The sequence below is a fragment of the Populus trichocarpa genome, chromosome 3 (assembly GCF_000002775.5).
Source record: "Populus trichocarpa isolate Nisqually-1 chromosome 3, P.trichocarpa_v4.1, whole genome shotgun sequence".
Taxonomy (NCBI): Eukaryota; Viridiplantae; Streptophyta; class Magnoliopsida; order Malpighiales; family Salicaceae; genus Populus; species Populus trichocarpa.
The window spans coordinates 8,665,855-8,684,116 of NC_037287.2; the positions used below are offsets into that span (position 1 = coordinate 8,665,855).

Below are 18,262 nucleotides of genomic sequence, written 5' to 3' on the forward strand. Positions count from 1 at the left end.
CAAATTTCGGGCTGTTTTGCTTTTTCACGTCGTAACAGGAAAAGGTGGTGGTGACATGCGTAGCGGAGTTGCGAACAAAAGAGCTAATATTTGGACGTACGTACGAGCGTGCAAGCATACAGAAACCAATTATCATAAATTATGTGATGCAAGTGTTTAATGCAATGTGGTTTGTTGTTACGTGTATCATGGATCATTAGTCTAGACCAGTAGAAGAAATAAAAACAATTAATGACAATATTGATGCTTTAAGCATCATAGATTATATTTTACTTTAATTACTCCAAGGATTTTTCTGTTTGAGACACTTGCCAGCACATGCTTTGTTACGGGTCAAGTCAATTATTTTTATAATCTAAAAAACAATATTAAATTGATATAAATATATTTTAAAAGTAAAAGAAAATTTTGTAACTTGAGTTATAATCTTTAATGTCAAAGGAAAGAGAAATTGAAAAAAAAAAGATCTGACATAATCTGAATTGATATTGGTGAACTTGCGATATAAATTATGAATTTAAGATTTCTTTATAGAAAGCATATAGAAAAAAAAAAACAAAAACAAAACTTAATATCTAATAACCTCAAGGTCAAAGACATAAATCAATAAAGAAAAGAGGTGTTAAAAAAGAACATTAATGTCAACTCAGGGTTTACATCTTTTATCCATAACCCGGGTCATGAGACGGAGATGACCACATCTAAAAAAATAACAAATTTTAATCCTCAAAAATTCAATGTTGAAAGCTAAAAATTAAAAAAAAAAACAATTGAAAAAATAAATAAAAAATTTGACATAAAATAAAAAAAAAATGATGTAAAAGCCTCAAGTCAATCTAAGCTAGTATGGCAAATGTGTGACCCAGACCACGAGATATCATCATAGAAAGACAAATAAAAACAAAATAAAGATGCTTAATCTTTAATAAGCTCAATCTTGAATGATGAAATTGAAAAATAAAATCGAAAGAAAAAAATACATGAAAAAAAAATCAATATCAATTCGAGTTAGAATTTTATACTCGTGATAGGGTCATCAGACCGAGATCACTGCAACAAAAAAATTTAATAAAGCTCAATTCGATGCAAATCAAATATTGAAAGATGAAATTGAAGAAAGAGAACCAATTTCAAGAAAGGAATAAAGGGAAAAAAATAATAATTAAAGAATAAGGGTCAAATCTCATATATAAATGATGACTTCAAAAATAATAATTAAAAGCATGCTGATCAAATTTGATATAAATACCAAATAGAACAAAATACTAAAGGGCTTTTCCTTCCAACAAAGGAATTAATTAAATTCTATAATTAGTTCTCCAAGTCTAAAAAAGAAACACAGGTGGCAACAACTTCTCCTTTTTTTCCTAGGATATGTGTGGCGACTAAGGGCTTTATAAATACTTTAGTTCCAATTATCTTTTATTTCTTTTAGTTCTCTTTAAGTTTTGTCAGTTTAGAGAGAATTTTTACACTTAATTTTTCATTCTTAATTTATGCTTCTAGGATTGATTAATTAGCTAAGGCCCAAGACTCGTTTGAGCTTAATTAATAATTAGTTTTCAGTTATAGCCTAAGACTTGTTTTGGTATATACTTTCAAGTTTATTAGTATAGGTTTTGGTTCAGTTTTATAAATGAGTTGATTTAGCCCATAAAGGTAGATCCATTAGGATTTTGATTTTCAAGAGTATAAATACTCTTTGTAAAGACAAAATATTCCAACTTGATAACACTATTGTTGTCGAGTTTATTTAGCTTGTGTTAGAGAGATTATCATATTATTTGGTTTTCTAACAAACTAAATTGAATTATCAAAGATTAATTGGCTTCGTGACGTCTTTCTTATACTTCTCGTTTGCAAATTAGTATCCATAAGGTAAGGGTACTTATTCCAATAGGGTTGGTGCCTTAGAATTTTTTTTTATTGTATCACACTCCTATCAACCTGTTTTTGCTTTTTAGGATTCATTGTCAATCTTGTTGTGAGTTACATGACCACATGATCACGAGACTCGCATCACTTACCCTTTAAATTCTTTTCATCATTATATGTAAATTCAGGATTCTCTAACCACTTTTAAAATTACCAACCTTTAAGATAGCAGCACCACTACTGTTGTTAGGTACAAGATCTTGAATACTAAACACTTAAAGCCTCTTTAGCCATTGTACCACTTTAACATCTTCCCCACAAACCTAACCAACAACTCCATCTTCACTCCACTACTTTAAACTTAACATTTTCTTCCACAACTGGGGTTCTCATCGATACAGTTTTTTCAAATGGTTGTACTAGATCATTGTAGTGATTTTGTTGTAGGATTTTGGTCTACTCTTTACCATGAACTTGTATAATTCAGCTCTTCTCTAGTTTCTCTTTATCCTCTCATCATTTCATAAGCTATACTATTTGAGTTTGTTGAAAAGCTTATCTAAACAACATTAATTTTGAAATTGAAAGAACTTCTTCACAATTTATTATCAGGGGAGATTAGATTATGGATCAATCATGGTAGTGGCAATAATAGACAGATTTGAGTTAAAAAAATTTATTACGGCGGATGATTGTAATTGTATTTCAAAAATTAGTTTTAGCATTGGAATTGAATTGAAAAAGGGATGGGGGGATTATCATTATATAATGTTGAAACATAAAGTTGTGTATATTAAAAGTAGTGTAAAATTTTTATTTTGAAAGAAAGAACACACACAAACTTAAATTGGAAAATCTTTAGAACTCACAAATCTATTTTCTTCTTTTAATTCATTTTTTTTATTAAATTAGTTTCTTAAATATATAGTTCATTAAATGATAATAAACAAAAACATGGGAGCTTCTCAATCAAAAGTTGACTATGTCTAACGAGCACTTTTAATCGGGGTAAATTGACCCATTTACACGCCAAATTAGATGAAATTGACTAAAATGAAATATAACATGTAAACAAAAAAAATGACACAAATCTAGGAGCTAAGATAAAGTTTATAGAATTCATTATAAATTAGAAAGGGGTAAGAAATTAAGGAACAAATATTTAACACATCAGAATAAGTTACAAATTTCATCAAGCTTTGGTAATTATTTTTTCTATTAACACGGTTTTCTCTTATCTGTAACAAAAAGGTTGCAAATAAGCAGTGTTACTCACCTTTCTAGAAAGAACTGCTAGGATATCCAATCTCTCCCGTCAAGAAGGAAAATTACAGAAAAAAATGATCTAACATACCAGGTCTCAATAGCACAACATCAAGCAAATCTAGTTTACTGCTTGATCATTTGATAAAGGGAGAACATGGATGACATAAAGTTAAACTTCAAAAAGTAAAAATAATAATAATTAAGAAACTAAGGAATAAAAATTTCTCAAAATCAATGTTAATCAAAGAGTTGTAAACATTTGACAATGAATTCCTAAAAATATTGAAAATTAAAGCACTGGATATAATGCAGTTCAACCTATGGTTTGGACTTGGGTTACTCATGATAAGGATTTAGTTGGGAGCTAGGGTTTGAGGGGAAAACCATTCAGCAAGTGAGGGTTTTCCCTTAGGTTTTAGCTTGTATTTCATTCAGCCACGTATGAAATTGGGTTTGGTGGTATTGGTGGGTTCGACTATTTGGCTAGATTGGGTTTGTTGGTATTGGTGGGTTCGACCTAATTATGAACGAGTTAGTTTGGACCAAATATGATGTGGTTCTTATAAATGTGCATATGCTTAGGCTATATGAGGTCCAAAAATGGTTAGGATTAATTAGAGTGTTGTGGTCATTTTACTACAAGGATTTGTAAAAATTCTTAGCTAAGTTTAGGTTCATGATGGGCGGTTACAATGCTAAATTGAAGAGGGAATTATTGTGTCTTCATATCAAACAAGGATTCCATATCTAACATGAAAACTAGGGATGATCATTTTCGGTTCGGTTCGATTTTTACCTATAAAAAAACAACTAAACTGGTTTTTTTGAAAAAAAACCGAAACCGAGTCAAACCGACTGGTTTCGGTCCGGTCCGGTTCTTGATTTCAAAAAACCAAGAAAACCTATACGCTCATATTTCTTCTCGAACTCGCCAGTAAGATGCCTTTTCACAAATGTTGTTTTCCCTGCATTGTGCAAACAACCAAAGCCAAAAATCAACACCATTGATTTCAATTAAAAAATAAAAATAAAATCAACATCCCAAATCCAAAACTCTCTATAAATCAAAACCCTAAATTTCTTGCAAAATAAACATGGTTTTTCCTATATTTTTCAAATACCCAAATGACAAAAATCCAAACCTGATTTTTTAAAATCAAAACCTCAAATCTTCTTATACATATAAATCTTATCTTCTCTGCATTTAAAAAAAATACCTAGAGGATGAAAAACAAAACCCATGTTTTTTTTATATAAAAAATATCAAAACCCAAACCCAAACAACACTAAAAATCAACAGGAAACACAGAACCCAGATAAAAAAAAATCAAAAATATTAAAAATCATAAAAACTCACGATAGATTTAACCAAAACAGATGCAAATACTTGTGCCCCCATCACCAACAACAACAATCTGCTATAGAAAAAACCAGAATAAAAACTCAACAAGGTCATTAATCATTATGGTTTTGCTGTAGAAAGGGCTGGAAAAAATGACAATAAGAGAATGTTGACAAGATGCATATGTTGATTGGTTGGTTGTTTTGGATCTCTGTCACTCTGTGTTTCTAAGTCTAGGGAGAGGGAGAGGGAGAAAAAGAGACGAGAGGGGACTGCTGGTAGCTAGGGTTACTGGGAGGGGGGGATTATTTTTTCTATTTATAGTACATTTTTTTGAACCGGTTCGGTTCGGTTTGGGTTAACCGGTTTCTGCCTTACAAAACCAAAACCAAACCAAACTGGAATTTTTCTAAATATTCTAATCGGTTTAATCGATTTTTTTCGGTTCAGTTTTTTCGGTTAATTTTTTTTCGGTTTCCCAGTATAATCGGTTTATCGGTTTTTTTTTATCACCCCTAATGAAAACCAAAGGGCGACAACATGTGAAAGTAAATTCCTCTATTTATTTGTCCATTACAAGTAAGGATTCATTTCCTTGCAAGGAAAACAAGAGGCGGGCAAATTTGGAGGACTTTCCTTATTGTTTTCTTTTCTTTCTCTTACAAGATTTCCTACTTTAAAGGGAGATTGTGGAAGGCTTTTAAAATGGAAGAATTTAGCAACTCTCATCCCTATTTTTAAGAGCATTAATTCGACCAAACAAGGGAATAAGATCGAGTATTCAACGTAGTATGTTCCAAGCATGGAAAGAGTTCTAAAAGAGTCGCCAAGCATACATTATTCATAAGCAAGAAAGTTAATCAAGCTAGGGATGATTTTGGGGATTGATTATTTCCTTGTATTATTCTGAATATTTTACTTAGTTTTTATGTTATTTTAAGTATTATTTTAACCATAATATTTTAGTTTAGGTTTTTAAGTTCTAAGGTTTGTTTTGGCCCAAATGAAGTGTTTTAGGTATGTTTTATGCATTAGGCTTATATTAGCTAAAAGCCCAATGGTTTGCAACCCAATATGGGTCTATTAGGGTTAATTATCTTAGAAATATATAATGTTTTCCTTGCTGTGAATTTCAAAAACCTTCAGATGAATAATATTATTATGTTTTGCTTGAAGCAAACGTGTTCTTTACTGTGCCAAAGAAGAAAACTTGACTTATCAAGGTATAAATGATCTTGTGGCATCAATTCATAAATTTCAATACCTCTGGTTTTTAGTTACAGGTTAACTCTAGGCCAAGTTTCTCAAACCTGATTTTCGGTTTTCTTAGAAAAGCATCATCTTATTTGGGAATTGTTTGATCATGTAATCAAAAGGTCCACATCAATTGGTATCAAAGCTAGGCTTTAAAATCAGGTTATACCCCTGATTTCTTAGTGTCAATTTCATCTTTGTCTTTGTATCTTTGTTTTTTGTCAGAATCCTAAGGGTCAGTTTTGGTCATATTTATTTTCTTTTTGGTGTGATTCCTTGTTTATTTTCATTATTCACGCCAAAAATGTTAGTTTGGTTAAATTTAGTCCGATTACATTTGTTTCGCGTCAGCTTATCAAAACACCTCAGAATTGACTTGTATTTTATATTCTAGTTATTTGGGGGTGGGAATACATCAATTTTAAATTTTCAACTCATTCGGGTATCAATTTCTTAGGGTTCTAGATTTGGATAAAAAAGGTTGTTACTTATTTCTTTCGCGTCAGTATATTAAACGTTATCATAATTGTATCAAAATTGATATTATGTTTATTTGGGTTGGAAACATACCAAATATAAGTTTTTTGCTCAACTAGACATCATTTGGTCTAGGGTCCAAATTCGGTTCACATCAATGTTTTCATACCGTAAACTCTATTTATGTCATATCTTCGCCTCGTCTTGATATTATCTATGCGAACGCCATCAATATAGACTTCTAGCATTGAATTTACTTATAATTGAAGCCTTTATATGAAACACGAGAGGAGAGTAAACACGTGAGAGAGTGAATGAGGAAACATAAATTGTTTTTTATACCACTAACAAAATTTTACAGATTCGCGATAGCTAAGGAAAAAGCAAGAAAAATCACCTCAGATGAAGACAAATCAACTACAACTTTAGATTCAAGGTGTAACACAAATAATGGAGAGGTTTAATTTGGTGATAGGTAGAATGCATGAAAGATGGAAATGTGTGGTGCTAATAGGGAATATTATAAGGTTGATCAGGATGGAAATCATGCTAGGAGGCATGAGAGGCATATTAGGCCGATTGTTGACGTTGATTTTAATGTGATAGGTGATGGGGATAATGATGTAGTGTCTTAAGGCTATAGGAATTAGATTCGACAGCCTAGGAATAAGAGGTTTCATAGGGTTAGAAGGGCAGATCAGTTAGACCAAGAAGATGATATGGGTGATTTTAGATATCGCGGTGCTATGGGTGTAGAAGGGGACTCTAGTAAACTAAAAATTTCTAGTTTCCAAGGTAGGAACGATCTTAAAGCTTATTTGAAGGGGGAGAAGAAAGTGGATTGGATTTTTCATTGTCATGTTTATTCTAAGAAAAAAAAAAGTGAAAATTGTTGCAATTAAATTTGTTGATCATGATGTAATATATGGGATCAAATTGTGACTTCTAGGCAGAAGGATGGGGAAAGACCTATAGATATACAGGTTGATATGAAAGTTTTGATAAGAAAGCAATCTCTACCAAGTCATTATTATAAGAAGTTTTAAAAAAAATTACAGAGTTTGAATAGAATTTTAAAAATAATAAGGAATAAAATAAAAATATAAAAATTATAATGATTTCGAGATAATATAGTGAAGAATAGGATGGCCAATATGACTTCTTCATGGTCATAATAAAAAAAAAATAATAATAATAATAATAATAATAATAAAGGGGCTGAGGGGCGAGTCATTATGTTTCCTTGGATAAAAACTGTCCACGAAAAGAGCGCGCCTTTCGCCTCCGCCTTTTAAAACCAGAACGTGGCGCCTTTATTAACCGCTCAGCAATTGGTTGACAACAGTTGTCAAATAATATGAGGTGGATGGCATGGCGTGTAAAATTGTAAAACATGTCCACGTAATGGCAGCAGGTATTTTGAGAGAGGACAAAAGGGCATTTCTTAGGAGAATAATTACTAAATTAAGGATGGTCAATTATAGTAGAAAAGACTAGTTAATTGTTTTTTGTACCCATAGTAATTAATTACTTAGCTTTTTTATTTTAAATTAAAGGGACTAGGTTATAATTAGCTGCTAGCAATCATGATAATTATTAAATATAAAAACTCACTCTAATTTACTTCATTTGTCGAAGCTAATTCATCTAATTTTATTTACATTATGTTTTTAAATTTAATGGTTAAAAGTTTGATAATTTTAGCTCTTAAATATAAAAAAATAATTAATTATATTGATGAAAGTAGTTAAAGGTTTTATATTATAAAAATACCCTTTTGGATATACATCTAGAGCTTATTAATTTAATAGTTTTTTTTAGATGAGTATTTTCTATTAAAAAACCCCCAATTAATTTGAGATGGGCTTATTAATTTAAAAAAAAAAAATTTGAAAATTTGAAAATTTTTAGTTTCAAATTAATATTTTTTTTGAATTATTTTAATATATTAATATCAAAAATAAATTTTAAAAAATAAAAATATATATTATTTTAATATATTTTCAAAAACAAATAATTTAAAAAATAATCTTTACTGTGATTCAAACACGTAACTACTATAATTAATTAATTCACCTCTACCGCCAGGTAAGCTATGCTGTTGTCATCACTTTGCGCTAACAACAGCTTCCTAGTGTTGTCAGCTTATATGCACCGGTCACCATAACTTCCCCCCATACGCAGTGTGCATGGTGCAGATTAGCCCTCTCCTCCACAAAATCCACCTCTACCCTCCTTATCCTATACCCCAAGAGCTCGTTAGCCAGTCAGCGTCATCCAATTCAATTTAAAGCTCCCCCCCCTCACTTTTTCGCGATGCAATGCAATGCAATTATCACTTTGTTTGTCTAAACCTGCCCAGCACTTGAAGAACCCTCTAATGGCTGCATCCGGGTCGGGCTCCATCATATGGTTCAGGAAAGGGCTTCGGATCCACGACAACCCAGCCTTAGAATATGCTTCCAAAGGGTCTGATTTTGTTTATCCAGTTTTTGTGATTGACCCGCATTACATGGAGCCAGATCCAAAAGCCTTCTCTCCAGGGTCAAGGCTCGCCGGTCTGAACCGGATCCGTTTCCTGCTAGAGAGCTTAGTAGATCTCGACACGAGTCTCAAGAAGCTGGGTTCGAGGCTGCTGATATTAAGAGGAGAGCCAGGTCAGGTTTTGACTCGGTGCTTGAAAGAATGGGGTGTGAAAAAGCTTTGCTTTGAGTATGACACTGATCCACATTATCAAGCTTTAGATATTAGAGTTAAGGTAACAATACTATTTTCTCTTCTTTTATTTATTTAATTTTATTGTTATTATTAGTTCTTTTTTCTCATGAGTTTTGGTGATATGGTTTTTTTAACCTGTTGATCAAGATCAGTAAGTTGGTTACAGTGCAAAACAAGTGAGTTTCATGTATGGCCCGAAGCAGGGGTGGAGCTACATAGGGGGGAGAAGGGGGGCAGTTGCCTCCTGAAATTTTCAAAATATTCATTTTAGCCCTCTTCAATTTTAATTTTATCATTTTAAATTTATCCTCTCTTTTTAGATGTTTGCCCCCCGCATTTCTTGCAATTCTTTATTTGCCCCTTATTGTTGAATCTTAGCTCCGCCCCTCGTCGGAGGGTGGTTGCCAAAATGGACAGTAACATTTCGCTTGCACCGTTCAGTAACGCTGATATGATAATATATATATCATGGTTAGTACAAGAAAAATGGTGTTGTACCATTTATCATGAGGCAGTTACGTTCAGGCGGTGCATGATATTCATTTGCTGTCCTGCACCACCATCAACTTGCTGACACATCAGTAGCTTGAGAAGCCATCTTGCAAACATTCATAGAAAAGCCAAGAGGAACGGAGCATGACACTGGTCCATTTTTTCAAGATTTAGACATTGAAGTTAAAGCACTATACTGTATTCTCTCTATATCTACGTTCTTAATGCTGTTAAAATCATCGCCATCGAATGTTTCTTAGCACATTACAAATTGCATTTCTCAACGAAATTCTACACTCTTTTCATGCACCCGAGAAAGAAAAAAGAAAAACATTAGGATCTGTTCATACTGAAATTAAATATTTGGTAGTTTGCCACTTATGCATTGGGTATCATTGACAGTTTTAAGAGTTCTCTTTTCATTGTTTTAATTCTAGAATCTTAATGGTTTTTAGTGTTCCTTTATTATTTCAAAATTTCAAGTTCTAAGGTCGATTTCCTCCACCTGAGTAAGGCCCAACCTGAATTAAACCCATTGTCGGCTCTATGAATGAATGTTGTTTGAAGTGTGAACATTGAATACGAAGTACATGTATAGGGAGTGCTAAATAGTTCTTGTAAGTATGTGCCTGAATAGCCTATCCCTGCTGATAGGAGGGTTGAATCATCTATGTTCTTACAGGAATATGCCTCTGCAGCAGGGATTGAAGTTTTTTCTCCTGTCAGTCATACACTTTTCAATCCAGCAGATATCATACAAAGGGTAGGTTAGAAGTGGTATTGTCATGTTGGTTGACATAATTTCTTTTACTGATGTGCAGCTGTTTTATTTGTTTTATCATACTAATATTGGCTACTTTTTTCCTGTTGCAATGGTTCATATCCAAAAAGAATGGAGGAAAGCCCCCACTGACTTACCAATCATTTCTAAAGCTCGCTGGACAACCTTCATGGGCATCATCCCCACTTTTAACCTCTATTTCCTCACTTCCTCCAGTCGGAGATGTTGGAAGCTGTGAGATTTCAGAAGTTCCAACTATCAAAGACCTTGGTTATGGAGACATTGAACAGGTATGAATTTATCACTGCTCCAAGATAGTTCCATTTTTGGACTTCTGATAAATAAAAATTTGTTTGAAGGAATGGATTCCTTTCAGAGGAGGCGAATCAGAAGCACTGAAGAGGTTGAAAGAATCAATCAGTGATAAGGTACATTGTAGTAGCACCCATGAAGTTTTTGCTTTCTTGACTAGCTGATAATTAGAAGACGAAGTCATTCACGCTTTTATTTAGTTTATGAGTTTCATTTTTTCCCCGTGGTTTTTGCGATCCAATAATTCATGTAAGGTTTTATAATGCAACAACCTGAGTTTGTTCTTACATGTTCAATGTTTGTTTTCTTGAAGTTTTATTAATGTTTAAGAGTCTGGTTATACTCTTAGCCAATCCCAACTAATATGGGACTGTGGTTTGCTCTAGTTGAGATTAATTATGGTTATCAGCTAATGTTATATTCATGCAAGTGGAGAGAGTTTTATGGCGATGTTTCTGGAGAAGCTCTCTTGTTGCTCTGGGGAGTGACTCGTGGCAGTCAGTTAGCTGTTGTTGGTTGATCAATTGTTGGTTAGTTTTGGAGGGAATATCTGTTAGGCTAGTTGGTTAGTGCACGGGTGAAATGGGAGGGAAAGTCAGGCAGTCAGTTTGGCACGTGCTTTGTTAACGAAATGGAAGAAGTTATCCATTTTGCGTATTGTAATCTTCTGATTTCTACTCTGTAACCTCTCTCTCTCGAACAACAATTCTTTTTTACATATCTAGATTCATCTGTACTCTTTTTACCTTCTTGCAACAAGCTTTTACAATCCAATGAAGGCATATTTCAATGCATTTCTGAATTGATGGATTCATGTTCTTAAATTCAATCCTGCAAACAACATTGAATCTATATTCATTGTTCCTCAATCTACTGGTCACTTCATGCATATAGCGTTCCCTCATACCCATTAGAACCCACTCACTCTCCTATTTAAATGTTCCTCCTGTAGTTTTCACAAGATCACATGAACACCTTGCTTGTACAAAACTAGGAAGTTTGCCCCTTTTCAGGTTATGAAATTTTATCTGGTTTTACTGAAATCCCATCAACAGCAGTCACATGTTTTTCTTGAATTCGTAACCATAGTGTTCCTCAATTTCTGTCTTGTAGCATCTAGGTGTAGCATTTATGTTGCTCACCTTTTCTTGGTATTGCAGGAGTGGGTAGCAAATTTTGAGAAACCCAAGGGCAATCCTTCTGCGTTTGTAAAACCTGCAACAACTGTGTTATCACCTTACTTAAAGGTGAGCAGCCGATTACTTTGTCGGTCATTAAATTTGTTTTACTTGTCACAAGAGTTGTAACATGCAGCTAGAAAATTCTAACTAAAACTCTCAAATTATCAACAAGCCCTTCATCATTCTTCATTTTCGTTGCCATTGTTTTAATCTCCTAGGCAGTTCGGCTGTCTCTCTTCCAGGTATTTCTATCAGTGCCTTCAAGATGTCTATAAAAACGTCCAGAAGCACACGTCACCACCTGTATCTCTTGCAGGCCAGGTCAGTTCAACTCCATCAATCATCTGTAATGCTTGTTGCACATGCTGCTACACTTGAATTTAGATTCAAATTCTGGCAGTTGTTATGGAGAGATTTTTTCTACACTGTGGCTTTTGGCACTCCCAATTTTGATCGGATGGAGGGCAATAAACTATGCAAGCAGGTAAGCACCAGTCATCATATATGCTTATGGATATCTCTTCTATTAGTTTTTTTTTTCCTTGTTTTGTTTATTGCAATTTGAAAGGAGCTGGTTCCTTTTTCTTCAAAAAGGGCTGCAGATCCCTGATGTCTGGTTCATGCCATAGCATTATTAAAAATTTTGCTCTGAGAAGACCCTCTATAAATGTAGTTTTGGTTATTTGGAACTTTCTTACGGTTGGGTGTTTTTTTTTTAAATGAGGGCTGGTGCTTAGCGATTCCTTTATCTTCTTATATATTTGAAAATCAAACCAGGAAATACTATCTGCTGTCTTCATTTTAATTTCTGCTTGCATGGGTTTCCTCTCTATTACAAGGCCATGACTTAATACCTATGTGGAATTATAGATACCATGGAATGATGATGATGAATTGCTAGCAGCTTGGAGGGAAGCTAGAACAGGATACCCTTGGATTGATGCCATCATGGTCCAGGTTAGATTTGTTGCAAAACTACTAATTGTTCAGTTTTTCAATTTGTATTCCAAAACAAGTGTGCTGATCCAGTTTCTAGCAAACTCACTGGAAGTTAAATATGTGTCATTCTTGTAGCTCCGCAAGTGGGGTTGGATGCACCATCTAGCACGGCATTCTGTTGCATGTTTTCTCACTCGTGGGGATCTGGTATATTACCAATATATCCTCCTCTCTTTTTCTTAATCTCCTCTGTTACTGACCTGAATCATTACTGCTTATAGTTTCTTCACTGGGAAAGAGGTCGTGATGTTTTTGAGAGACTTCTGATTGATTCAGATTGGGCAATAAATAATGGAAATTGGCTATGGCTATCGTGCTCATCCTTTTTTTACCAGGTATGCAGAAGCAGTATAAACAAGTTTTGATGATACCGTCACTAATTGGTTGGTAGGGACTTGCATCATTCCAAAACTCCAAGATAGCATGGGACCTTCAGCACTCTGACTGCATGTGAGACTCATGTTCAGTGGTCTTTCAGAAAAAAATCAGTTCAAAAACTATCAAAGAATTATAAAGGGGAATGATTGTCTCATTTGATAATTTTGAATCATATAATTTCAGCATTTTTTTCTGGAAACATTCTAAAGGTTTGAACAGATAATATTACATGGTGAAATAAACCGAAAAGCACATAAGATTCCTTATATCTAGTAGGAAATACTGGTTGATTTGTTTCCCGATCCCTTATCTGCTGCCTGCGTTTGCCTGAATTGAGCTTCGATGCTCGTTTCCTTTTTCCCCTTCAAAACATTACTGCTCTGTTTCACAATTTGTTGTGCTCTAGCTTTCTAAAATTTTTAATGGATTTTCTGCTGACAGTATAACCGTATCTACTCACCAATATCATTTGGGAAGAAGTATGACCCAAATGGTGATTATATAAGACATTTTCTCCCTGTATTGAAAGGTAATCTGGAGTTCCTATCATGCCATTTTATTTCTTTTGGCTGAGTGTAAATTGTTATATGCATTTTATAATTATACAAATGCTCAGATATGCCAAAGGAGTACATCTATGAGCCATGGACAGCTCCACCGGGCATTCAAAGAAAAGCAAAGTGCATAATAGGAAGAGATTATCCAAAACCAGGTCTGTTGTCTACCATTTATTGTGCCTTATCCTTAGTTATACACCATTATCTGGATCCGGTCGTTTTTTCCAAGGGATTTGTAGTGAGTTGATTTATTCACTCGCAGCAATAATGCCTTAGAAGCCATGCTATAACCATTACTATGTGCCATTGGTACAAAAAAAGTGCTGCACTCTGTCGGAGCACAGTTCATTTTGAATTTGCCACTCGCCTGCCAAATGCCAAACTAGGAGTCCATGTGTTACTAGCGTCTGCCTCCTGTTTACCTATTTTCCCAATAATTTTGTTTTGCAGTTGATTTGCCATGCATTTGCATGCAGTTGGGAGTTATACTTATTTTCACCCTCATGCTTGTTTCAGTGGTGTATCATGATTCTGCAAGCAAAGAGTGCAAGAGGAAGTTGGCAGAAGCTTATGCATTAAACAAAAAATTGAATGGCCAGCTGAGCCAAGAAGATTTAGATAATCTAAGGAGAAAATTGGAGCAAGATGAAGACCAAGAGCCAAAAATTAGAAGGCAAAGACAAAAAGTTGGTCACCTGACCTGAGAAGCTTTCTGCAAAACATCTCAGGGAAAGAGGAAGAGGATGTGTTGGATATACTTAAAGTAAAATTTGGATTTTATTGATTCAGGCTGACCAGTAGGCATGAGGCAAAGAAATTTGGACGTAAGCTCTTGGCGAGAACATACTATGGCCGTAGGAAAATTTTAAATGTTCAAGCTGCTCGAGCAGCTTAGTTTGATTCAGCTTTCTTGAAGGGAAGTGCTTTTCTAAATTGTGTATCAATTAATAACGGTTGTTTTAGCCTGGTTATTAGAACTGATCTAGGGTATCACCATGCTCAAGACGTGGGTCACGCTGGCCAAGCTAACTCTTTAATTTAGGCTTAGATTTCATCAACCCAAGCCCAATAAAAGCCAACCAGTAAGTTTTTTTTTTTTTTCGCGATCATGCGGGTTGTGCATTTGATAATTAACCCACGTTAACCAAGGAATTATCCAATATATCTCCACCTTAATATTAAAACAAGAAAAGATGCCATCTTTTTTTTTTTTTTCTCGTAAAGTCAATCTATATTTTATAAATTGAATGGGTTGCTATTGGTCTAGTCATGTCAACTCGGCAATATTATAGCAGCTCCTACACGATGAATTGAAGCAGGCAAGCAATAAAGTCGGGAAGTTTTCTAGATTTACTTACTTGGTCGGATATAATGATATTTTTGAAGAGTTCCCCACAACATGTTTGGACTTTTTACGTTAAAGAAAACACCATTGCTTAGAATTTGTTTTTAAGTAGTTTGGGTAACATTTTTTTTTTTTTTGGTAGGGCGAACAAATCGTCATTTATCTCATTAATTTAAAAAAAAGCTTACGGACCTGGCCTGAACTTACTGACTCGTGCGCAAGTTTTTTTTTGGGGACTAGACGCTAGACTTTGCTTACCAGGCCTATAACATCTGGCCTCATTACTTTCTTTCTCTCTCTTTTTTTTTTTAAATTTCTATTTTTTTATATGTTTTTTAAACATTTTATGCATTTATGTTTTGATTAATATATTTTCTTTGTGATTTCTTTGGCTTATTTACCTTTTTGAAATAACAATATTTTTTATTATATTAACTGTGTTTAATTTTTTTATGAGATTAGTGTAATTCGTCTATAATTTTAATAAATTTTATATAGATTAAACTTATTTTAAAAATTAAAACATTTATTTTTTATAATATTTTTAATATGTGCAACTTTCATAAATAAATTTCCTTTTATTTTATTGAATAGTTTTATATGTGTGTCGATTTATGTTATAGATTGATTTTCATAAATAAATTTATTAAACACAATCGAGTAAATAACTCGTATTACAATATTAAATATTTAAGTCTATATTCATCTTTCAATTTTTTCAGATTTTCTTTTAGCTATTATTAACAATTTTTTCATTAGTTTATTTACATAAATGATTACAGGTTTATTTAATTAGATGCTTATATGAACTTTTTAATTTATACTTTAATTTTTTTTACAAAAAAATAACCTTCATACCTATAGTTTTTTTAAAGAAAAATATATATAATCTGCGACAACACGAGTCAAATAATTGTTCGTCATATAATTGGATTGCATGGACTCTAAATAATAGTGGGGCAAGAATGGATGGTTCACTTGCTCCTGTAGCTTACCAACACTCCAATGGCTCCATAATTTTTATAGTGTTCCTAAGTATTTTTAAAATATTATTTTTAATGTTAATTTCAAGGAGAACTATGATAGCAAATAAAAGGGTGCCTCTTCTTATTTATTTTTAGTCATTTTTTAGCAATTAAATTCTATTTAGAATTTATATCAATATCCTTAAAAATATTCCAAACACAAAAATTAATTTAACTCTTGAAATTAAATTTAATTTTAAAGATTTCAAACAACCTGATTAGGTTTACTTTGAACTTTAAAAAAATAAAATTGAATTCATTTTCTTGATGGGTCAAATACTATAGGCCATTTAATTTGGGTCCACCAAGACCAAAGTTTGTGATTTGCTTCCTTTAGGGAAAAACAAATCTTACAACTAAAATGGCGTTTCCATACCAAAAATAGTTAATTCCACTTAATTTTTTATTCATCTTGACTTTATTATATTTTATTAGATATTTTACTACTTGTAAATATTTGAATATAATGTAATAGGATTAACAACTAGTGTAATAGAAATAACACCACCCAAAACTTTATATTAATCACTTTTCTTCAAATAATTAAAATTAAAAAAAAAGACATGAGTAAATCATTGTAGTCTACGACATCGATCACTATGGGTTAAAACAATGAAATTACCTTTTTGTCATTTTTAAACAAAATTATTGAATTTACTATGGGGTAATATGATTTTTTTAACCAGGATTCATTTGTCATTAACAAACAAATCAGGGCAAATAGGTCATTTTTTTCAGACAATAAAATAACTGAATTATCCTTAAATATAAAATTCATTTTGCTACCTTCAAGGTTCTTTTTAGTTTTTTTTTTCCATTTTCAAAGCTAGTAAATCGATCATATTACCCTTTAAAGCAAACTTTTTTTAACTAGTCCAAGGACGTTTTCATATTTTCATCTGTTTTATATATATAATTGACTTGATTAGTGAGAAATTTAGTATTTTAATAAATTTTAAATATAGTTAAAAAAAGGTTGGCATATGGGAACACGTCCCTTTGAGCGGAGCGTGAGGCACTATCCGATGGCCAAACATCGGCTTTCACGATGACTTTCGAGACATCACGATACTTTATTCTACATGGGGTGACATGTGCAGTGTTTTAGGCAATTGCATGTCGTTAACGACCTCTTCTTTTTTTTCTTTTCTTCTTTTGTCTCTCCTTTCCTTAAATTTGCATTTGTCATTCAAAATTTCAGAGTTGTCATCTCATTTACTGATATTTTAACTTTAGTCCTTAATTTTTTTTTGTTCTTGGCTCTTTTGTTAAATCTCAATTTCATCATTGGATCTATAATTGTGATTTGTTATTTTTTTTTCAAATCTAATCCTCATTTTTTTATTATGATATTTTGTTTTGGATTCTTTTGTGAATCTGATTTTGATTTTTAATTTCCCTCTTCAATTTAAATTTCTAACTTGTTATCTCATTTATTTTTTTATTTCATATTTGGTCCTCATTCTCATAAATGCTATTTTTTTGTTTTTGATTCTTTTGTATAATTGATTTTTTGTTTCAATTTTATCATTTAACATTTGAATGATTGAAAATTAGACTTTGTAGTTTTTTCAGATATGGTGCTTTCGATTTAGTGATTTGGGTCACATGTTTGAAAAATTAACACAAGTTGACATCTTTTTTTTTTTAATTTCATCATTCGTTGTTGTTTGTTTTGAAAAATAGACCTCATGATCTTCTTCGGTTTCCTTTCAATTAGTTATCTCAATCTCATGATCTGAATATTAGGTTTGACTAGTTAACTCGACTATTTTTTAGGTTGTTTTTTTATATCTTTTTTTTTGTTCTTCTTTTTAAAACTTGATTCTTTTAAAAACGCCACAAAGATAGTTATTATTTGATAAGTCAAGATAGTTCAATAAAGAACTAAAAGTATGAGAATCCTCTTACACATAAGCACATAATATGCAACAACAATAATAAATACCAATCTAAAAATAAAACCTAATTATTAGCTAAATAATCATATTTATACTAGATAAAAATATCTTATTAAATGCTGGAAAAATAACAAAAGGGTTATAAATGAAGTAGGAAAAAGAATATTACACCAATTAGAAAAATAATGCAATTTTTGCATAGTAGCTTATGAACTTTATCGCAAGGTCTTTCCAAAGTTCGATCGCCATGAAATTTTAATTGTATAAAACCAAGACCTTTGAAATTTCATGGAAACAGTCTAATCTAACAATCGGATTGAAAGTTATGCTTTCTAGTGTAAAACTACGCATTAAAAAAA

General features: G+C 32.5%; 1 protein-coding gene across 1 annotated transcript; it reads left to right on the forward strand.

The window, feature by feature from the left end:
* The first annotated feature begins 8,370 nt into the window (after nt 1-8,370).
* Nucleotides 8,371-14,594, forward strand: LOC7475723 ((6-4)DNA photolyase). Its single transcript, XM_024597205.2, has 13 exons — nt 8,371-8,972; nt 10,107-10,187; nt 10,316-10,495; nt 10,565-10,633; nt 11,678-11,764; nt 11,921-12,019; nt 12,099-12,182; nt 12,569-12,655; nt 12,773-12,844; nt 12,919-13,032; nt 13,517-13,604; nt 13,692-13,787; nt 14,149-14,594. Exons 1-13 carry the CDS (start codon nt 8,541-8,543, stop codon nt 14,334-14,336), a joined length of 1,677 nt encoding a protein of 558 aa, XP_024452973.1. The 5' UTR covers nt 8,371-8,540; the 3' UTR covers nt 14,337-14,594.
* The last annotated feature ends 3,668 nt before the right edge of the window (nt 14,595-18,262 follow it).